This window comes from Pelmatolapia mariae, linkage group LG5 (genome assembly GCF_036321145.2).
Source record: "Pelmatolapia mariae isolate MD_Pm_ZW linkage group LG5, Pm_UMD_F_2, whole genome shotgun sequence".
In the NCBI taxonomy this organism is placed as follows: domain Eukaryota; kingdom Metazoa; phylum Chordata; class Actinopteri; order Cichliformes; family Cichlidae; genus Pelmatolapia; species Pelmatolapia mariae.
The window spans coordinates 26,338,950-26,361,487 of record NC_086231.1 but is presented as its reverse complement, the minus strand read 5'-3'; the positions used below and the strand labels follow the sequence as shown (position 1 = coordinate 26,361,487).

Sequence of the window (22,538 nt, the reverse complement as noted above, 5' to 3'; positions counted from 1 at the left end):
AGTGTGTGTGTGTGTGTGTGTGTGTGTGTGTGTTATTTTATTTTAAGCACAAATTGAAAAAAGAAATTGTTATTGGGAATTTTGCATGTCCTACAAAAGATTTCCCCAGAGGTTGCCTTGTTTTCATCACACTGCTTGTTAGTATTGCGTGTGTTTGTTTCTTCCTTCAGTGTACATGACTGTTATCCATCCTTTTGCGTACCTGATGAGTGCTGCTAAGCCTTTTAACTTTCTTTGTGTCATTGTCTTTCTGAGTCTCTTCAATAATGCAGTTTGCACTGGTTACTCATTTCTTTTTCCTCCACAGTTCAAAAACATGACAGCTCTCCCATTCCTCAGTGGAAAGAGTGGTCTAACATTTTCCCTCTTTTAAATACTTAAATTCTTCATGGCCACATTATGTTTAGCGCTATTAAAGTATTACCTATGCTTCCTGAAACTCAAGCAAAAATCTCCAGCTAATTACTTAAATGGCCACATTATCTGTACAAAAACCCACCCACCCCCCCATCTCCCACTTGAATTTTGATGTCTAACATCAATTTTTAATTGGCATCTGGCTGAAATGCTTCTGTTTAATCTAGAGGCCTGTGAAAAAGAACTGCCTAGGGTGTTGCTGTTTTTGTTTCAGCAGTACGAGCCAAATGTGTGTGTGCACACACTTTCTGTATACTGTATATATGTTGTGTGTGTGTGTGTGTGTGTGTTTCAGGGGGATGCTTCTCGGTGCAGAGAGGCAAAGGGAGCAGTGCTTGCTTTCGTGATTATTTTTAACACTGTGACTCAGTCTGAGTCAACTTTATTAAAGATCCCTCTGCAGTGTTTGTGAACTCATTCATACAGATTCATTCATTTATTTAGAGGACCTCTATTCATAGTTGCCTTGTCTCTGGTCAGCAAAATGGGAAAAATTCACTTGGTGCTCTCGGTTGCTGCAGAGAATGGAAACAAAATGGAACATTACCTTATACAAATAACAACAAAAAAAGAGTGTATTGTACTCACACTGAGCCTTCTGGAGACCAGCCCCACGCAACAGCATATCCCAAATTCTCCTGTCAAATTATTTTGTCAGGCTAACAGCAAACATTCCCGGGTCTGCAGGTCCATTTTGTTCATGCCGTCTGTTTTGTCCTAATCATACTGCAGCAGAAAAATATATATACAAATTGCTCTGCATAAAAATTGCTCAGCTGTTCTGTTGTCAAGAGAATAATTGTCATTACTAGATATTCTTCAGTCGCCAACTCCAAAGGGACGGTTGAGTCAGCTTTTATGCTCCTGGTTTCTGTTGCTCGTTTATGACGTGTGGGTGTTGTGTCTGCGTTTTGACCGACTTCATTACAGATACAATGACTGTAGGCCTTGCTGTTATGTGTTGTGTCCTTATGTGGCAATATAAGACTGCCAGCCGAGTCCCATTCTTGTTCATTAGTCTGACTGATTATTCGAATCATTGGTTGCATTTTTAATTAATTTTTGTTTTCATAGTTTGTTGCACAAAAGGAAGATTTTTGAAGCATTTTGTGCTCTCTGGTCTGTTGATTATAAAGAGGTTGACAGGAACTCGCTCGCCAGAGAGAAAACATTGCCCCTAGTTAGAGTGGATATGTCTCTGTGTTTAAATAACAAATTATTGCAATGCACATTTCAACATCATGTGTGCCAGTTTAATTGTTGAAATATTAATGTTTCAAGAATTTCTGTAAATGTTGTTGCCCCAGGTCAGTGTCTGCAGGCCTCAACTCTCCTGCTAAGACCAACTCAATGGAAAAGAAACTGCACCTTAAAAGCAAAGAATTACAAGAAACTCAAGACAAATGTCACAAGGTGAGCATGTACAGCCCGTTTTGGCTTTCATTCTTTGTTTTGTTTTTTTCATCACAAACCTTTGGTAACAAAGCTTTCAGCTTTAACGTAATTTAGTAAATCCGCAGTATATTTTTGTCTTCTGTCTCTGTTATTTTGGCAAACTCAAAATGCTCCTTTGATAAGCAAATAAATAACATTAACATATTCTGGAAAGAAGGCTTTTTATTTTTAGACAAACTGTGAAATTGGACTTCCATATTTTGAAACTTTGTTTTGAGCAACATCACTTCATTATTGTGGATTTTATTAGCAGATTTCTTGTGTTTATTCTGGCTGACTGGCCTAACACAGATCAAGGAAGCGTCTGTTGGTGCTGTTATGAGCCAAGTTCATTTTGTAGTGTGAAAAACATAGCAGCTTACTCGTTTTAAAGCATTCTTGGTTGGCCATTTGTTAGAAAAATCATTTACAGCTAATGGACCCCTTATTTATAGTGAAGTAAATAGCCACTTTAAGTACCTTATACTTCTGACGCAGGCAGAAGACAGCTGGGACACAAACCAGCAATGTTAATCAACCTTCAGGTGAAGATTTTAAATAAGTGATGTTTTCACTGCTGTGTTCAGATGGAGCAGGAAATCTCCAGGTTCCAGCGTAAGATGACTGACCTGGAGTCAGTGCTCCACCAGAAGGATGTGGAGCTGAAGGCCTCTGAGACTCAGCGGAGTATCCTGGAGCAAGACCTTGCCACCTACATTACTGAGTGCAGCGTGAGTCATACTGTACTACCAGCATTGTCCATTTGTGTTTTATTGAATTAACCTCTTCTACCCTGGAGGCTTTCCATCTGTTATAAAAATGCATCTACCATTTCATGAAGATTGCAAGTGTAGTACAATCACTGAGGCATACAATAATGACTTAAACCCATGTAGCACTGTCATGCTTAAGTTCTGTTGTACTAAGTATGGTAGAGTTGCAGTTGACAACTTTTAGAACAGGTTAAACAAACAAAGTGTTTCCTTTCAAACTTGGGTTTTGATTTAGCGGAAATGTTGATGGCACCATTGGCCGTAGTTTTCTGAAACTCCCTCTAGCCTTGTAATAAAAAAAACTCTTGGAAATGTCAGACAGTAGCCTAGAGCTTAAGTAGTTAAAAAAAGAAAGTAAGAATACTGTAAACTAACTTTTATTCAATTTATTTTATTTTTTAAATCTTACTGCACTTTGTGTCAGTCTGAAACATGTATTTGTTTGCAGAGCCTAAAGCGAAGCTTGGAGGAGGCACGAGTGGAAGTCTCTAGAGAGGACGACAAGGCCATGCAGCTGCTGCACGACATACGCGAACAGAGCAACAAGCTGCAAGAAATTAAGGAGCAAGTATGTAAATTTTCTCATTTAAATTATTCTGAATCCTCCTCCTCATCATGATAATGATGTGGTACAGATGAAGAATTATTCCATGGACACTTCATGGTATTTATAATAAAACCGTCTAGTGAAAGGGGAAAAAATGCCTTTAAACTGCATCTGCATACTGTTTTTTGTTTTTTGGGGAAATTATTTGACACGGTGTTGTTTGTACCGTTCCAACTGATAGTGGAGTCCTTGAAAAAGGGATGAGATTACTTTTCCTCTCAGTGTGTCCCTGTCACACAGGGAGGGCTTTCCCTCTAAGGACTCCCTTGTCCTTAGCGCTCAAAGGTCATTCCTGCAGATGGCATAACTGCAAGGTACAAAAGTGGAGACTTGATCATTAATCTACAGATTCATCGACCCTTTAATTAGGGAGATGATACACAGTGTTTACACTTTTTAATATAAATTCATGATTTTAAATGAAAATTATAAATTGAACTGAGGTGAAAATTAAATCTGTGCAAAAGAATTTTCGTTCTACCCAACTGAGGAGCTGGATCTGGTCATTAGTTAGCTTGCATAACATGTGGTTGTTTTTACAGTAAATTTTATGTTTAATTTAATTAATCGTGTTAACCACTCTGTGCTTATTAACGTCAGGAGTACCATGCCCAGCTGGAGGAGATGCAGGTGACCATCAGGCAGCTGGAGGAGGATCTCTCCGCTGCCCGACGTCGCAGCGACCTCTATGAAGCTGAACTTAGAGACTCGAGACAAACAAGTGAGGAGCTCAAAAGAAAAGCTGTGGAATACCAACAAAGGATCCAGAAGGTATGTAAATGTGTATGTTTTCACCATATATGTTTATAGTTCATGTCATGTCTAAATCTAAATTGAATCAAATAACAGGAACACTTTTTTGTGCTTTGTATTTTTGATCTGCTCTAAAAAGCAAAGCACAAACCTGTTAAGAGGGATTGGAATGAAACTACAAGTTGCACAACTCATGAATTATGAACATGACTGTGTCACTTTACAGAGAAGATGATTTCTGTTTTGGCTTTTGATCATAAAATACAGTTGGATTCAAGTGAACTGCATTTCCTAGTTTGGAGGCATTTTACTTGGATATCAAGAGTTTAATATTTGACAGTTTTGTTGATGATAAAAACTATTAGTCTCATTTGAATCGGTACAGTCGTGTGGTTTGGAAGGGCCCAGAATGACTCCTTTTGGAAGTGATCTGGGCATGGCAGACTGTGAGGAGATCCCAGAGCAGACCCAGGGTACACTGCTGTAGTGATTACATCTCCCTGCTGACCTAAAAACAGGGGAGGGATCCTTCAGAAGAAAAAATGTGTGAAAAGTGCTTTCTCTGCTGCTGTCCTTACCCTCTTGCAGAATAATGAATGAATAAATGAATGATAATATGCATACTATAAATCAGAGAAAGGGCCTCATACACTTTATTGTAGGATATTGCAGTAAATATCAAATAGGTTTTTATTCATTCTCTTTCCATCATTAGTAATTTCTGGATCCAAGCTGTTTTTACTCATGTGAATCAAATATTTCAGGATGAATTTATGCTCAATTCTTATCATATTGTTAATGTTTTTAGGCAAAGGAGCAGGGAAAAGCTGAAGTGGAGGAGCTTCTCTCCAAACTTGAAAAGGTGTTCTTCCTTTTTTAAAAATGTGTACAGAGCTTACAGAACTGTATTTACCCCAATGTTTGATTTTTTATTTTTATTTTTTTTTTCACTTTCTAAATTGTTTTTTATTCCTTTAAGACAAACTCTGAGCAGCAGGTGAAGATCCAGGAGCTCCAAGACAAACTGTCCAAGGTAGGTTCTTTCACAACTGTCTTTCATTGTTTATTTTTGCAACAAACATTGTGTTTGTTTGTTTTTTACCTACATTTAAATTACTAAAGACTTTGGATTTTGCAATCTTTCCTATTTATCTGAAAAAGGAACCACTATTACATGTGTATGTATCCAGGATGAAGCTGTGCAGCCATTTCTGCTGTTGTTCCTTATTTATTCAGCAAAATTGCTTTTTTTTTTTTTTGTTTGTTTGTTATGTTTTCTCTTTGTCCTAGTGGGCAGAAATTGCACAAGCATATCAAGATGTTTGTCTGGGGATCTACTAACAACCTTTGACCTCCTGATTTTTTCCCCAGGCAGTGAAAGCGAGCACAGAAGCCACAGAGCTGCTGCAGAATGTTCGGCAGGCCAAAGAGCGGCTGGAACGAGATCTGGAGCGCCTGAAAGGCAAAACCGACTCTAGTGACACTTTAAAACGCCGTCTTAGGGAGACAGAGGTACCAGACTGACCTGCTAATGCTTTCTAGTCCTATGTTAAATAACCTTTTTGACAGTTGGACTACCCTGCAATTTTCTGTGTAGTTAGCCTTGCTATGTTTTTGTTGTGTAAGCAGGAGGGCAGGAAGACACTTGAGAATCAGGTAAAAAGGCTGGAGATGGTTGAGCGTCGGGAAAATAAGCTGAAGGATGACATTCAGACCAAATCCCAACAGATCCAGCAGATGGCTGAAAAGATCCTGGTGAGAGCTACAGATAAGACTTGCTAATACTCTCCATCACTCCACCCCTAACTTCACCCCACTGCCCACTCAACCAGCCCTCTGTCCATTTATCCTCAACAGATATCGGAGAACACACATGTACACACTACATACTCTTCACTTAGATAGCTGAGCCATCACAAATGGCTACTAGTCATCCAGTATTGGTACATAAATAGGCTTTAACATATTCATGATTTTACCAGAGTCAGCATGAGCAGGCATCACTGCAGTCGACTTGTGGATTTCCAGCTTTTCCATGCAAGTTTCTTAATTTTTGTAATGTTTTTGGTGCAGTAGAGCAGTTTTGCCTCTGTTTTTAATAGATTATGGCTTCATCTGTGTTTTAGCATTTTTTTCTTTGTATGTAATACAGAATTTGTGTGTATATGCCTATAAATCATTATTATTTTTGTTAAAATGTAATCAAGTATTTTTTAATCTGTGGCTATCGCGTTAGATTTATCCATTTACAACTGTAATTTGTCCAGGAACTGGAGGAAAACCTGAGGGATGCTCAGTCAACTGCACAGAGGATGGAAACACAACTGGTTCAAAAGGAAAGGCTTTATGAAGACAAGATCAAAGTGAGTCAGCTTAATGTTTCTTAGACTGTTGCAGATATTTTAAAGAAATATTAGCATATATGTTTGCTCCAGTCAGTTTTAGTTAGTCCTGACATTTCAAATAAGTGTTGCTTTGGATTAAGTCAGAGCTGTCACATGTCTTACGGTGAGATGTGACACCACACTAATTAATATTTCCACGTCAGGTTATACATTTACAACCATATCATTGAATGATTGCTTCACATGGGAGGCCGGAATCTAAATCGCAAAGTGTCAAATTGAAACTGGATTTATTCACTGGTTCTCGCTCATCAAGGTTCTTGAGGCCCAGATGAAAGCAGACCTGGCTGACAAGGAGAGCCTTGAGGCCAGAAGGGCGCAGCAGGAGGAGGAGTCAAGGGAGAACTGTAAACTCATCAGTGAACAGAAAGCAGTAAGGCAACAAAACCTCATATCATCTCAGGCATTTGCTGTAAATTTTATACTCAGGTTGACACAAAGCCTTATTTAAAACGAGTAAAGGTAACTTTTTAATTTTTGTGATATTAAAAGAAAAACAATATATGCAATTTATCTGATTTAAAGTATTTTATTCCCTTTTACATATACTAAGCATTCCCAATCTAATCTCATTGGGTAGAGGCTGTCTCTTATGCATTTATTTTAAGGATTAGACAAATATATTTTTTTGTTTTACACCATAATTTGTTATAGTACTATAGTAGTGATTTTTTGTTTTGTTTTTAAATGTAAAGGTTAAAAAGACAGATTAAATTAGAGTATGCTTCATGTTGCACTAATAAAGGCTGGGCTCAAGTTCTAATCTGGTTAATATGGTAGACTTGAGGCAGTTAAGAAGCTTTTAGAGGTAGTCATCTGACATTGACAGTAGACGACTCAGGCAACACCTTAATAGTCTCTAATAGGATTTTTCTGAAGTAAAAGGTTTTTCTACCTTTAAAAAAAAAAAATGTGCAGCTGAATGTCCCATATTCTGGCCCGAATCTGGTTATCAGTGAGTGGAGAATATATCCTTGTGTTGGGATGTCAACTGCAGAGCATGTTTTTGCACCTTCTTCTTTCCCAAAGACCATTAATGCTATGGATTCAAAGATGAAGAACCTGGAGCAGCGCATCGCTGAGTTGTCAGAGGCTAACAAGCTGGCTGCTAACAGCAGCATCTACACCCAGAAGAATATGTGAGTTAACTAGACCTTCTGCCCACACTGTGCTTTGATGAGTGTGTCCACACACATTGACTGCACTTACATCTTTGTGCAACATGGCTGATCTGTCCCCGCTGTGTGTAAACTGTCATCTTTAAGATTAAATACAGGAAATGCACTTTTCATGTAGTCTTAATAGAATATACAAGCCTATTACCAAAGAAGTTAGTCTGCTCTACAAAAACAGAATTCAACAGCTTACTAACCATTTTAATGCTATTTAATTCAAAATGGTACAAAGATGACTTTAAACGCTAAAATATTTTCTTAGTTTCAATTATATACCAGTTACATATTTCAAATAACATACTGATATTAAGTAGCAGTAGGTAATAACTAAGTACAAAACAAGCAATGCCAGAGGGGCTGAGTCTTTAGAAGGTAAAAAGTGAAACAGTAAGAGCAAATTAATCAGCAATTCTCAATATAATGTCATTTACAATACATAATATTTTTAGATAATCCTGAGGAATTTCTCTATGCAAGCATCAAGACTGAAATAAACATTATAGTTGTGAAACTAAGCTAAGGAGCACTTCAAATAAGCTTTTTAATCCATGAATGCACATTACAACTTTACCATTTGTTTGGAAAAGTAAATGCATATAAACAAGAAGCACTGCTTTTAGGTGGAAAATTGCAATACTGATAAAAGAATAATAACCATGAACGCTTTATTCTACTTAAGAGGAAAGATAAAGCTTTGGAGCAACATACGATGCCAAATTACATCTTTTTAAGGAAAGGCCTTGCTTACTTCAGCAAGAAACATGGCAAACTACATTTTGTGTGCATTACTGCAGCATAACTCTGGCCTGCCTGCACTCTTGCCTGCAGCGCGAATGGAATATTTTCCTGCACTGTGTTGTTGCAGCACGGGGGGAAAATATGCTTATTATATTATTAAATATGCTTCTCAGGTTCAACATTTGATAACTTGGCTTTGTAGTGTTTTCAAGGAAATATCAGGTTTACATTATTCACATTAATTGCAATTTTGAATAAAATTGCAATTAATGTAAATAATGTAAAATTAATTTGCACATTTAATAGAATGAAAATGATTGCATTGTGCTTTTCTTTATATTTTACATCGTATCACGCTTGTTAAATACAATTAGAGATGCACAGACTCTAAATTTCTGTCTAATATTGATTTTTAAGATAATAATTAGTCTAATGGCAGGTACCGATGTTTTAAATTGCTGCACTGTTCATTTTGTATTAGTGCAATTAAATTGTTTACACATTAAGCTCCAACTTTTGTTTTACGAATATAAATTCAAAACAGGAGATATAATTGGCATCTGTTTGTATTTTTGTCAGGAAAGCCCAGGAAGAAATGATCTCAGAGCTTCGACAGCAAAAGTTTTATTTGGAGTCTCAGGCAGGCAAGCTTGAGGCCCAAAATGCCAAACTAGAGGAACACCTGGAGAAGATGAGTCAGCAGGAGCAAACCAAGAGAACCCGGCTGCTGGAGCTGGAGAGCAGGCTGCGGGAGGTGAGGCAACAGGAGGCCGAGAGACAGTGCAAAATCTGTTCAAGCTCAAGATTAACTAATTCACTTTAGCCGACACACAGTGTAGCCTCACTATCCACAAAAGGGATTAGGGCAGCTGATCAGCAAGCGAGCTCAGATGCTTTTCAGATAAACGGCTAATTAAAAACAGATCTGTAATGGCACTCTTTACAAAATTGTAGTTCTCTTCCTGTATTATCTCTGGAGCAGTGCTGTTTATTAGCTAACAACAGATAAAATCCTAAACCATAAGAAAATGAAGCAGGACCAGAAGTTCTGGCATGGACAGTCAACATTTTACCCTCAAACTGGATGACTGATAATTGCTTGCAAGCATTAAACTCAAGTTATACTCGTATGTATGTAATGTTTTCAGTCACTGAGAAGCGCACCCCTCAATTTCATGATGTCTTTATGAACCCATTGCAAATCTGCTCTATAAAAAGAAGTCCCGGCTTAATTTTGAGGAACACAATGCCCCCTTTCTTCTGAACGCTCTCACCCCCCAGTGTGCTTGTCTGTCGACGCTCCTGGTCGACAGCCTGTTGACTGGATGTCATATTCTACCTCCACACGGTCTTCCCTACTGAGACATGATACACAGATAGGCACTAATTGCTGGCCTCTCTGCACCCTCGCTTAAACACATACACACTGTCCTCACACACACAAATATGTACTTCAGTTGTGATCGGCCGTTCCATCTGTCAAACACTTATGAAACAGCTAAATGAACCCTTGTGTATTTTTCAGCAGACTGAATTTCTGTATTTGCCAGTAAGAAGTGCAGAACCTGAGATCAACTAAAATTGCATATTAATTCCAGCAGTCTTTCATTAGCAGCGCTCTGCTTTCCTAACAATATGATTAAGGTTAAAGTTATGCTGAAAATGATATTCAAATACAAAGTGTTAAAGGTTCGATTTGTTCAATATCAACGCAGTATTCACACTAACCCTCTCTGTGTTGTAGATGGGCCTAGAACATGAAGAGGAGAAACTGGAGATCAAGAGGCAGGTATCAGAGTTGACCCTGTCCCTGCAGGAGCGTGAGTCCCAAATCAGCAGCCTACAGGCTGCACGTCTTGCATTAGAGAGTCAGCTGCAGCAAGCTAAGACTGAGCTGGAAGAGACAACTGCTGAGGCTGAGGAGGAGATCACGGCCCTCAGGGTAAGACGAGCAAGAGGAAACACACATGTATGCAATCACAGTCACCCAAAGTAATGGTGGTATTCACCATTTCCTATATATGGATGTAAGTCTGTATTATTAATACAATAATAACTAAAGTTTTTATAGTGCTGTTAGTATTAACGGCATTCTTTACGATTACACATTATGCATACTCAGATTTGCTTGTATTTTTTCTTTTCATTTGCTCTTCTTCCAGAACCACAGAGACGATATTCAGCGAAAGTTTGATGCCTTAAGAGACAGTTGTTCAGTAAGTGATTCCACAGCCTTTTGTCTGTGCTTTCAGCAGCAGGAGATAAAATTCTTCAAAGGTTTCACAAGACCTTTGAATATATATAGTGATTCATGTGTAGCTGCAAAAGATTGTTCTAATGTAACAATGTAGTCTACTGAATCAATCTTTGGCAGCAAAATGCAGCTTGCTGTGCAGAGCACTCTGTTAGCATTTTACTGGTGAATTGTTTTTGTTTTATTTTTTATAAAGGGTGCCATTACAGTTGTCACAAAGACAAAAATCTTTTTGATGCGCAGCCAACACATTACTTCAGTTACCTCTGAATAGCGCTGAGACCACTTTAATTCAACTGTTAGGTAGCTTCCAATTTGTGCAGTTCTTTTTAAAAATGTACTGTAAATGTAAGATGAACATGTCCATCTATCGTCTTCAACAAATTATCTTATTTATCATGGAGTTAAAATAGAAACATTCTTATTATGTTACATTTAAAGTCAAAAAACAATATTGTGGTTCGGATGTGCCAAAAATATATTTCCTATTACTCTGACTGGAAATGACTTGATGTCACTGTATTCATTACACATGTAAATTATACTCATTACAGCTGTGCTATTACAATCCCACTTCCAAAGAAGTTGTGATGATATGTAAAATGTAAATTAAAAACAGAATGCAAAGATTTGGAAATCTCATAAATTTTCTATTTTATTCCCAACAGAATAAAGAAAACTTTAAATCTTTAAACTGAAACATTTTACTGTGTCATGAAAAATTTGAGGGACATTTTGAAACTAAATTGGTTAATTAAGTGGCAGCAGATTGGGTAGCAAGAAAAAAGAAGCAGAGTTTTTCAGAAGTAAAGATGGACAAAGATTCACCAATTTGCCAAAACTCGCACCTACAAATAATATAATATAAGAATATTAATTAGAATTAAATGTGAAGACTATGAATATCTCGTCATCTATTGTGCATAATATAATCAAAATATTCTGAGAATCTGGAGAAATTTCTGTGTGCAAGAGACAAGACTGAAGATAAAAATTTGATGCCTATAATCTTTGTGCCATGAGGTAGCACTGCATTAGCAACAGATACAATTCCCTCACAGAAATCTCTTCATGGACTCAGGAACACTTCTATAAATCACTGTCTATGACCACAGTTCACTGTGCCATCCACAAATGCAGGTTAAAGCTCTGTAACGCAAAGAAGAAGTCATATATGCACATGATCCAAAAACGCTGCCGTCTTCTCTGGGCCAAAGTTCTTTTAAAATGCACTGAAGTTAAGTGGAAAGCTGTTCCTTGGTCAGACCAGTCAAAATGTAAAATTCTTTTTGGAAAACATGGACTTCATGTCCTTTTGACTAAAGAGGAGAGGGACCATCTGGCTTGTTACCAGCTCTCAGTTCAAAAGGCTGCAGCTCTAATGGAAAGAGAGTGCATCAGTGCCTGTAGAATTGGCACCATACACATCTAGAAAGACACCTTCAGTGCTGACAGGTGTATACAGGTTTTAGAAAATATATATGCTCCCATCCAGTCAATATCTTTTCCAGGGAAGGGCTTGCATATTTCAGCAACACGATGCTAAACTGCATACTGCACATACTACAGAGTCGAGTTCTAAACTTCACCAATTGAGAACATTTTGAACATCATGAAATGAAAAAAATTGGAGTTGTATTTCACCAGATAGAATTATTACAACACAGCCAGTTTTGTGCATAAAGCCTTAAAATATGTTCTTGTTTGCACATGTAAACCTTTACCTGTTTGTGCCTCCTCAGGTGATCACTGACCTAGAGGAACAGCTGACACAGCTTAGTCAGGAGAACGCCGAGTTGAATCGCCAGAACTTCTACCTGTCCAAACAGCTTGATGAAGCATCAGATGAGAGAGAGGATCGGCTGCAGCTCAGCCAGGAAGTCGACCGCCTTAGGAGGGAGGTGGCTGACCGTGAGATGCACCTCAACAACCAGAAACAGGTAACAAAAACCGTTTCCAGGCAAATTGCTGGCTTCTCAGTGTGTTGAGTGTCATTCAGATGTAAATCATTTTCATGGTAATGCGCCTTGCTTCAGTGAGACATTGCCACAACACTTATTGAATGAGCCTGTTTTATGAACTTACAGGTGAGATTTGACAGTGACACATACCAAGTGACACTTAATATATTAGATCAGAGTTTTCTGCAGAAGGCAATTCTATTTTTATACTTAGAGGGGTTATATACTAGTATTTATGGGAACGCTTCCATAAACATTACAACACAGCACTGGTAAACAGATCAGACAATATTAAACTAGCTTATAAACTGTGACTCTGTGTGGCTCAGCTGTTTGAACCGGTGCACACCGTGTAATTTGCTGTTCAATCTCGTCACCAGGTTTTATTAGAAGTAATTAATGAAGTTCGCACTTTTGCTATTTGTCATGGATGGTTTCTGCTGCTGTCTAGTGCTGTATGGGGTGTTTAGGCTAAATGTCCTTCTGATAACTAAATGCATGCAGTCAGTGTCTTCTGTCAGCTTCGTGCCATTCACTTACGATGCTGAGACCATCTCATATTAGCAGCTGAATAGGAAGGAGTGTATCTCTGAAAGAGTCTAAACCTAAATTAAAAGATTAGATGCTCACCACAGGTTAGTAGATGTAGTAGAAAGATTCATTATTAATTGCTCAAATATTGCCAGCAGATTAAAAAAGCAACAATTTATAATCCTTTTTGAATTTAATTTACTTTTTTTTTAACCTCATTTATTTGTATTTTTTGTCTGAAATATTCAAGGCCAGAGAACCTATTATGATGCATCATAGATCATTCTATTTTAATACTTTTATCATGTGCTGTAAGTGAAAATGCATAGAGACAACAATTACGTGGTATTGCCAAACGCTGAGAAAGATGTTCTCTTCAGTCTGTTATTTCATTTATGCTCTCAGAACATTGAGACACTGAAGACCACATGCAGCATGTTGGAGGAGCAGGTGGTGGAGCTGGAGTCCCTAAACGATGAGTTGCTGGAGAAGGAGAGGCAGTGGGAGGCTTGGAGAGCAGCTCTGGAAGATGAAAAAAGCCAAGCCGAGAGACGCTCCAGGGACATGCAAAGACTGCTGGACAATGAGAAGCAGAACAGGTGACATTCCTAAATTTATACTTATACTTATTACATAGAAAGTGGTCACTGTATGTCATTTCTATTTATAAATTAGTGTATTACAGTCATAACACTTTATTGTTGTGTTCAAAGGCTGCGTGCAGACCAGCGCAGCACTGAGTCTCGCCAGGCAGTAGAGCTGGCAGTCAAAGAGCATAAGGCTGAGATCTTGGCCTTACAACAGGCTTTGAAGGAGCAAAGACTAAAGGCTGAAAGTCTATCTGATACTGTGAGTCTGTCATCCATGAACTAACTTTAACCCCAGCTTCAGTCTTTCAAAAATATGGTTTGACTTGTAGCTGGGATGAATTAGAGGTTAACAGGCACTCACGTGTTCTCACAGCTCAATGATCTGGAGAAGAAACATGCCATGCTGGAGATGAATGCCCGTAGCTTACAGCAGAAGCTGGAGACTGAGAGAGAACTGAAACAAAGGCTGATGGAAGAGGTAGGAAATGAAAGTCAATTAACCTGCATGATATTTCTACACTTATATTTAAGAAACTTGGGTTTCTTGTTGTATTGTAACTATTGCTCTATTGCTGCTGTTAGCAAACACTACCAAAAAGATTTGTGTGCTGGTGTTCATGCAGCAAGCAAAACTCCAGCAGCAGATGGACCTCCAGAAGAGCCACATTTTCCGTTTGACCCAGGGCCTGCAGGATGCTCTGGACCAAACCGACATGCTCAAGACAGAGAGGACCGATCTGGAGTACCAGCTGGAGAATATACAGGTGCTCAGTGCAAACCTCTGCAGTAAGATAAAATACTGTGGTCTCTGGGGAGGAGGAGTCCCAGCTGGATATTAAAATAGTGCCACTGATACCGGTGCATAAGAAGGATAAAGTAATCTTAAGTCATGCAATCCCAGTGGAAATTCTTCTCATAGCTGTCTTCAGAAGTATTTCCTTCTCTGAGCTTTTGTTTTCCTGCCTACAGGCGGTATATTCCCATGAGAAGGTGAAGATGGAGGGGACAATCTCCCAGCAGACTAAACTCATTGACTTCCTCCAAGCCAAAATGGACCAACCCACTAAAAAAAAGAAGGTGTGGGAAAATATTTACAAAATCTATGTACAAACCGTGTTACATTAATAATCAGCTTCAAGGTAAAGCTAACTGAGTACTGTTTCCTCTCTGAGCAGGGTATATTTGGGCGGCGGCGGGAAGATGTAGGCACCACAACTAATGGGGCATTAGCTCCACAGGCCCAGCCGGCAGTTCCATTGCAGTACAGTGACATGAAGCTAGCTTTGGAGAAGGAGCGCTCAAGGTGTGCAGAGCTGGAAGAGGCTCTGCAGAAGATGAGGATAGAGCTGCGGTCCCTCAGAGAAGAGGGTAAGGACAGAAATCTTGAGTGTTTTTAGTCTTTATAGTTTTTGTTTGTGTGGTGATTACTGAAGTGCCATGTAGCAAGACTAAAAATCTGTCAGAATATTTTATGTAGACAACACTGGATTGTGATCATCCCAGAAAAGGACAAAAGTTCAAATAAATACATCTACCCTCTAGTAAGCCCTTCAGTCTTTGCAAACAGTGTTCTTATAATTCCTTTTCCTCCCAAACTCCCAAAGCGGCTCATTTCAAGGACCATGTAGCTCCTTCCACACCAGCCCAGGCTCGACATCAAATCCTCATGTCAGCCATTGTCAAATCCCCAGAACATCAGCCCAACCCCAGCAGCCTGCTTAACCCCTCCACCCGCTGCAAGGAGACATCTACACCTGAAGGTTAGTCATTCACACACAGACCATAAACAAATATACAGCTCATCTAAATGCAGCCAAATTTGAACCTCAGATTCCCAAATTGAGGCTGTACAGTTTTCTTACAGGAGCATTCCACCTTATGCTAATAAATGGACTCCCCAATCACTTGTCTTGTTTACGTTGTTTTTTGTTTTATAAATGTGTGACCAGTTTCACAAAGCAGGATTATGAAGTGAAATAAAGTTGGATAACTGTTCTCAGAACATGTTAAGACTAGAACTCGCTCCAAACAGGAACATGGGCTGACATCAAGCAACAAAAATCATTGTTTTAGGTTTCATTCACGGCATTTATCCAGCTGACTTTGTAATCCTGCTTGTGTCTGTCTCACAAAGCAAAGCAACAGTGGATTGGGCAGGTATCATTGGTTTTAGTCCAGGGTTTCCACCATCACAAAGCAAAATTATATCTTTTTATGCTGTTGATCACCATGGAAACTGAACATTTGCTGAATACTCTATGTCATAGCTGTGTAGCTTGCTCAATAGATCACATCCAAAGGTATAAAGAAACCGTCTCCTAATAAACTTCTTTAGGAAAAACCTGAAATAACTATATTTGTATTTTCCAAATTATTGATGAGTCCATTAATACAGTGATTTTTATGATACAGAAGGTGCTGGGAGTACTTAGGGAATGTTGCTATACCCTATTTTAGTCTGTATTTGCAGACCGGCCTAAAACAATGATTTGCCCAAATCCATAAGAGACGAGTTAGCCTGGTTAAGTTGGACTTGCTTTGTGTTTCAAGCTCCTTACTGTCCATGTTCTTTTGGTTTCACTTAGCTATTGTTAGATTCCTCTCCTTTCTTTCTTTTTCCTGTTGCTCCTCACAGAAAAGAGGAGGGTCACGTTTGAAAGTAAGTTAGCAGCCACTACGGTGTCTCTTCACACATGTGCTCATCTGCTGCTCGTGGTAAATTGTGCACCCACATGCTCATTGCTGTATTATACATCTGTCTTCTTGTCCACTGGCTAACTGTAGCTTGACCAAAGGCTTTTTTAGGAGTCAAGTCCCCCCCCCCCCCCTCATTTCTGGAGTCATGATTTAGATAGCATATGGTAGGATAGGTACCTTTTCACCTGGAAACATTTTAATACATCCCATGCACACTGGCATGCACAATCTGATTCCAGTCAACTACTTTGGTACTTGAGCTTTCATTTATATCCAATATCTGCATTGAAAAAAATCATTATTTGGATTGCCTCATACTGCTTTAAAGAGCTGGATCTCATTTAACTGTTGCTGACTCTTAAGTGATTAAGACTGTAAGTGACTATGCCTACTTTCACTAACTCCTTACACTGCCTACTTGTACTGCTTTATAGAGTTTGGTCATCGTGTGAAAGAAAGAATGCATCACAACATCCCTCATCGTTTCACTGTGGGCCTCAACATGAGGGCTGCCAAGTGTGCCGTCTGCCTGGACACTGTGCATTTTGGACGGCAAGCTGCCACTTGTCTAGGTCTGTATCCTGTGCTTTAGATGGGCAGACTGAATGTGAAAATATTTCAGAAGATACATTACTGGCCAGCTTTAACAAAAATACTGGAAATAGTTATTGTAGCATCGCCATCACATGGTGTAATCAGTCTTGCCTTCCAAGTGTTGTGAGTCTTAGAAAAATTATAAGTTGGTTGTGCTCCCAAATCAGCATTTTAGAACAGTACCCTTCCATGTTTTATATGTACAGCTGTACAAATGAAATGTTGATAGATAGAATTTGGATATTTTTAATGTGATAATCCCTACCATTCTGTATTCTTGCCTTCTTTATTGACAAGATTCAGCATGGTAAAGAACTTTTCACTAAATCCAATCAGATTTTTCATCCTTCTCTTTGTCTCATTGTAGAGTGCCACACTATTTGCCATCCCAAATGCTCGCCGTGTCTTCCGGCCACCTGTGGTCTGCCAGCTGAGTATGCCACTCACTTTTCAGAAGCCCTGTGCCGAGAAAAGGCAAACTCACCTGCACTGCAGGTTAAAGAGGCCAGTGGGCATGTTCGCTTGGAAGGATGGATGAAGCAGCCTAGGTAACTATTTAAGTCCTTACTGCCATCCTGAATGTATGCAGTATGTTATGTACACTGCATTGAATATAGTTTGCCTATTTGTATATTTACTCCTTTAGAAATGGCAAGCGTGGGCAACAAGGCTGGGAGAGGAAATATGTGGTTCTTGATGGAACCAAAGTGTCCATCTATGATACTGAGCCCAGAGAAGGTCAGTACTTCATTAAATTGTTTTTATTTATTTTATTATTTTTCAAGATGACTGATTCTGTCTTTGTTTTTGCTCATAATTCAACTGTATAATGAATGTTACCATGTAGGTCAAATTGGAGAATCCTCCGTTTTTTTCTTCCCTTCTTTGTAGACTCTGTAAAGGCTGAGGAAGAGTTTGAGCTCTGTCTGCCTGATGGAGAGGTGACTGTCCATGGAGCTGTTGGAGCCTCTGAGCTCATCAACACTGCCAAGTCAGGTACTGGATCAATACTAGTTAATCCCAGTGTACTCAATCTGTTGTAGGATATTAAGTGTATCATCCTCTCTCCAAATTTTGGTTTGGATTTACCTCTCCTGTCTAAAATGTTTAAACACAAAATACAGCAAAAATGTTGACGCTTCTGCTCAGCTGTGAAATTAAGCTGCTAGCAGAGGAACAAACTGATGCATTTTTTTATGTCCGTGCGTAGACATCCCATATGTGTTGAAGCTGGAATCGCATCCGCACACCACATGTTGGCCTGGCCAGTCCCTCTACTTCATGGCTCCTAGCTTTCCTGACAAGCAGCGCTGGGTGGCAGTACTGGAGTCTGTTGTGGGTGGTAGTCGTGGATCTAGAGAGAAAGTGGATTCTGATGCTGTAAGTATCATGCCTGCATATTACATACCTATGAATGTCCTTGTGTCAGGCTTGATAGCGTTCATAATTTAGGCTTACTGTAGTGTATTTGAGGTGTTGCAAAAGCCCATTGCCTCCTTTACACAGCACAAGCTTTGTTGTTAGGCCCATATGAATGAGCAAATTAATACAAAGCTGGTTGTGTCATTTTGTGTGAAAATTGGGTAAAATATTGAGTACCTCCATTAAACATCAGCCAGTGCCTTCACTTCTTCTTCTCCCCCTCCCTCTTCTTTCTCTCTCTGCATGTTCTCAACATCCACGTCTTGTGTTTATTTGTTGTCATTGTCTTTTTTTCTTTATATAACTATACTCTGTGTGTGTGTGTGTGTGTGTGTATCTCCATTCAACTCGGTTGTGTGAATCATATTATAGGCAGGTGTTTCTAAAAGACAGAAGAACCTGTCCCCTCTGGTTCAGGTACAGTAAGTAGCTGCACGAATGCTTGAGCTTCAGTCGACCGATCGACTGAGCATGCAGTAGCTGTACATAGATATGACACTGATGCACTATAAGTACAGTCCTTGAATCAGTTCCTGAATATGGTGTGTGTATTCACACAGAAACATATGTAGTGCATGGACGTGAATAGACTGCTGTGCACCATTTATTTGGTGTCCTATGCTATGTCATGCATGATTCTGCAAAGCCCGTGCACTGCTTAAGCCCCCCTTCCCAGAAATATGACGCACACAAACAGACCTTGAGCAATTTAACTTCAGTGTGCAGCTATAGGCTGTTGGCGCTTCTGTGTTTCTTGCAGTTTTAGAAGAAACTGAATAAATATTTTCTTCCATGTTCTCTGCAAAATGACCCTTAAATTAAAAGTGAAGTAGTAAGTCAAATGGTTCCACAAGTGTATTTCAGTATTCTCAAAAAGTTGCATTGCTGTGTTTTTTTTTGTTTGTTTGTTTTTTTAGTTGTATCACTTACTAAATATGGAAAGTTGAACATGCAGCTTGCGGCAGCTTGATTACATTGTATCCTTACTGTATGTACAGCATACAGTAAGGATGGTGCAGGGTGTAAAATGTAAATAAGACCAATGACAATGCTTTGCTTATCATTTAACCCCCATATTTATTTAAATACTTCAAAGATAACATATGAAATGTATAATCTGTGAAATTTTTGTTGACTCTGTTATTGCTTTTGTGAACATTTTTTTTGAATTAATGCCAGCAACTTTTCTCCGTTCTCTTCTTTAATCCATATGCAGCACCATTAATTTTTTCCTGTATCTAAAGGGATTTTTTCCTCTTCTCTGTTTTGCATATTATATATATTATTATTATTATTATTATTATTATTATTATTATTATTATTATTATTATTAATAATAATAAGTCTTATGTTAATTAGCTGTTGTGGATTATTTAAATATTGTTGAGTGTGTGGGGTTTTCCTTCTTGCTAACAATCAACAACTATTTCAGACTTTTTTGCTGGCATCAAATTCAAAATAACCCCCCCCCCCCCCCCACACACACACACACACACACACACACACACACACACACACACACACACACACACAGCATTTCTGTTTCATACTTTGATATGTTATCTTTCTAATATTCTAAATTAGATGAAGGGTCTAAATGATTTCCAAATCATTCCATTCTCATTTATGTGTATTTTACACAGCCTCTCATCTGGTTTTAGAGACTGGCTGTATGTTGTTGAACTGTATCAGCTTTTTCGAAAAGGCTCTGTAACTGCAGATCTAACGCTAAGATAGTTGAGGAGTTTTCTTCCCACTAAACCATAAGAACATTACTGAGGTCAGGCACTAATGTTCAGTGATAAAGCCTCAAGGCCAACATTACTGGAATAATGGCACTGTGATATTTGCTGAGCTTGTGCTTCATCATTGATTTTAATGTATAAAGTGGAAAGAAAGAGCCACTCTCCACAGAACCCATTACAGTCATGAAATGTATAAACTTGGAGGATTTTATTCTGACCATTTGTCAACAAAAGGCAGTGTGTCCTCAAATTAAAAATATCATTTATTAATTGTCAGACATAGCTCATTTATGCTTTTCTGTTTTAAACAACATAAAATGTATTTCTTGCTCCGTAATTGTTCTGTTGTTAGCATTGCAAGTGAGCTTCAGTCCCAACAGGAAAGACTTTGCAAGGCTCTCTCTTTCTCTCCCTTTCTTTCTCACTATCTTTTACTGTTAGCTCATTTAGACACCAGATTCACCTAAATTATGACACATCTTTAACGTTATGTTGCTGTGGTTATTTTGTGGCAGCTTTCCGGCTGGCATCCCTGCTGTGTTAGCTTGTCTTGCTAAAGCTCCCGATTTGCAGGAAGTCTTAATCCGCCTCCTTCCCCTGCTCCATTCTCTCCCTTTCTCTCTCTTTCCATAGAAACTTCTGGGCAATTCTCTGCTGAAGCTGGAGGGTGACGACCGTTTGGACATCAACTGCACTCTGCCTCTCACTGACCAGGTATAAAAACAAACATGTCGTAAACAGAGTTAAAAACCTAATTGGTCAGCTTTCTAGTTAGACATCACCATGCTGGATGTTTCTTTCTTTCTGTTTTTTTAAAGCTCTGGTGATCTCGTCCTTTCTTGCAGATTGTCTTGGTTGGTTCTGAGGAGGGTTTGTATGCTCTGAATGTGATAAAGAACTCTTTGACTCACATCCCGGGCCTGACCTCCGTCTTCCAGATCCAGATCCTGAAGGAGCTTGATAAGCTGCTGATGATCACTGGTCAGTTAACGGAAGCCATTATACTGAAGTTATTTTATGATATTATCAGATTTATGTTTTCCTCGTACACTGTTTCAGCTGTAACATAATGCTTCTGGATAGTGTGCATTTATTGTAACACATTACATCACATTACAGTTTCTAAAAGATAACCATAATGTGTGCTTTGAAGTAACATCGAACGAAAGTACTGAAGTAAAGAGGCACACTTGGCATGTTTGATGTGTCATTCAGGGGAGGAGAGGGCACTGTGCCTGGTAGAGATCAAGAAGGTGAAACAGTCTTTGTCACAGTCCCATCTCCCAGCTCAGCCTGACCTCAACCCCTTCATCTTTGAGACAGTCAAAGGATGCCATCTCTTCTCCTCTGGAAAGGTGAGTCATGTTGTAACTTGCAGGGAGCAGAGTCCTTGTGGACTGTTATTGGGTCTGAGTTAAGGAGCTGAACATCACAGTAATGGCATCGTGTTGTGTGCTGCCTGATTGCAGAATTGTTCTTTCTTTACAGATTGATAATGGGCTCTGTATTTGTGCTGCGATGCCCAATAAGATTACAATCCTGCGGCATAATCAAGGCCTCAACAAGTTCTGCATCAGAAAGGTGAATGAGCATTAAAAGTGAACAGCTTACAGTGAAGAGACCTTTATTGTGAACAATGGACATTTTTTTCTAGGAAATATAGATGCTCTGTTTTTCTTCTAGAAATGAGTTTTAAAAGAGTGGCAATGTTGAACTTTTTTGTTTGTGTTTGCAGGAGATTGAGACATCAGAGCCTTGCAGCTGTATTCACTTCACTGGCTACAGTATCATTATCGGCACCAACAAGTTCTATGAGATTGAGATGAAGCAGTATGTACTGGAAGGTCTGTCAAATGCAGCATTATTGTTTCTTTAGTATTATTTCTTTATAACCAGATGGTGCTCCAACAAAGTCCACTCAAGGGTGTTTCTGTCTCTGTTGGGTTCCAACATTCACACCTGAACAAGCTGAATGATACTAATGATTTCTCTCTGCAGAGTTCTTGGATAAAAACGATGTGACGCTAGCGTCAGCTGTCTTCGCGGCGTCCTCCCACAGCTTCCCCATCTCTATCATCCAGGTCACCACGGCTCCACAGAAGGATGAATACCTGCTCTGTTTCCATGGTTAGACAGTTACTTGTGCTGGCAAACCCTGTCAGTTGAATGTGTATACACATCCCCAAACTAGTGGATAAACAATGTTGTGGAACAGTTTGTCTTAGAATCTGTATTTGACAAGCGATCTCAAAGCATTTCTAAAGTCATTGTTTTCTTTTTTGGTTACATATGCTAAATTTAAATAACTCATTTTGTTTATGTATTTATTTTTTGCAGAGTTTGGTGTGTTTGTGGATGCATATGGCCGCAGAAGTAGAAGTGAGGACATCAAATGGAGCCGTCTGCCTCTCTCATTTGGTAAGTGTAAATCTGCATGTTTAC

General features: G+C 39.0%; 1 protein-coding gene across 4 annotated transcripts in view; it reads left to right on the top strand.

Moving 5' to 3' along the window:
• Positions 1-22,538, top strand: part of cita (citron rho-interacting serine/threonine kinase a) — a 37,427-nt gene that overhangs the window by 10,592 nt on the left and 4,297 nt on the right. For 2 of the 4 annotated variants that reach the window (XM_063474498.1, XM_065470896.1), the window contains 34 exons: positions 1,725-1,830; positions 2,439-2,582; positions 3,073-3,192; positions 3,832-4,002; positions 4,793-4,846; positions 4,964-5,017; positions 5,356-5,496; positions 5,614-5,739; positions 6,252-6,347; positions 6,646-6,762; positions 7,419-7,528; positions 8,882-9,056; positions 10,047-10,244; positions 10,465-10,518; positions 12,299-12,496; positions 13,454-13,647; positions 13,762-13,897; positions 14,012-14,116; positions 14,262-14,402; positions 14,608-14,715; positions 14,814-15,006; positions 15,243-15,398; positions 16,770-16,907; positions 17,297-17,477; positions 17,576-17,667; positions 17,821-17,925; positions 18,140-18,309; positions 20,730-20,810; positions 20,942-21,077; positions 21,312-21,451; positions 21,585-21,677; positions 21,832-21,940; positions 22,095-22,223; positions 22,434-22,514. In XM_063474498.1, coding sequence (XP_063330568.1) covers positions 1,725-1,830; positions 2,439-2,582; positions 3,073-3,192; positions 3,832-4,002; positions 4,793-4,846; positions 4,964-5,017; positions 5,356-5,496; positions 5,614-5,739; positions 6,252-6,347; positions 6,646-6,762; positions 7,419-7,528; positions 8,882-9,056; positions 10,047-10,244; positions 10,465-10,518; positions 12,299-12,496; positions 13,454-13,647; positions 13,762-13,897; positions 14,012-14,116; positions 14,262-14,402; positions 14,608-14,715; positions 14,814-15,006; positions 15,243-15,398; positions 16,770-16,907; positions 17,297-17,477; positions 17,576-17,667; positions 17,821-17,925; positions 18,140-18,309; positions 20,730-20,810; positions 20,942-21,077; positions 21,312-21,451; positions 21,585-21,677; positions 21,832-21,940; positions 22,095-22,223; positions 22,434-22,514 — 4,352 coding nt within the window. Of the gene's footprint in view, positions 1-1,724; positions 1,831-2,438; positions 2,583-3,072; positions 3,193-3,831; positions 4,003-4,792; positions 4,847-4,963; positions 5,018-5,355; positions 5,497-5,610; positions 5,740-6,251; positions 6,348-6,645; positions 6,763-7,418; positions 7,529-8,881; positions 9,057-10,046; positions 10,245-10,464; positions 10,519-12,298; positions 12,497-13,453; positions 13,648-13,761; positions 13,898-14,011; positions 14,117-14,261; positions 14,403-14,607; positions 14,716-14,813; positions 15,007-15,242; positions 15,399-16,273; positions 16,298-16,769; positions 16,908-17,296; positions 17,478-17,575; positions 17,668-17,820; positions 17,926-18,139; positions 18,310-18,723; positions 18,769-20,729; positions 20,811-20,941; positions 21,078-21,311; positions 21,452-21,584; positions 21,678-21,831; positions 21,941-22,094; positions 22,224-22,433; positions 22,515-22,538 lie in introns of all 4 variants that reach the window. The other 2 variants (XM_065470895.1, XM_063474497.2) reach the window with 2 other exon arrangements.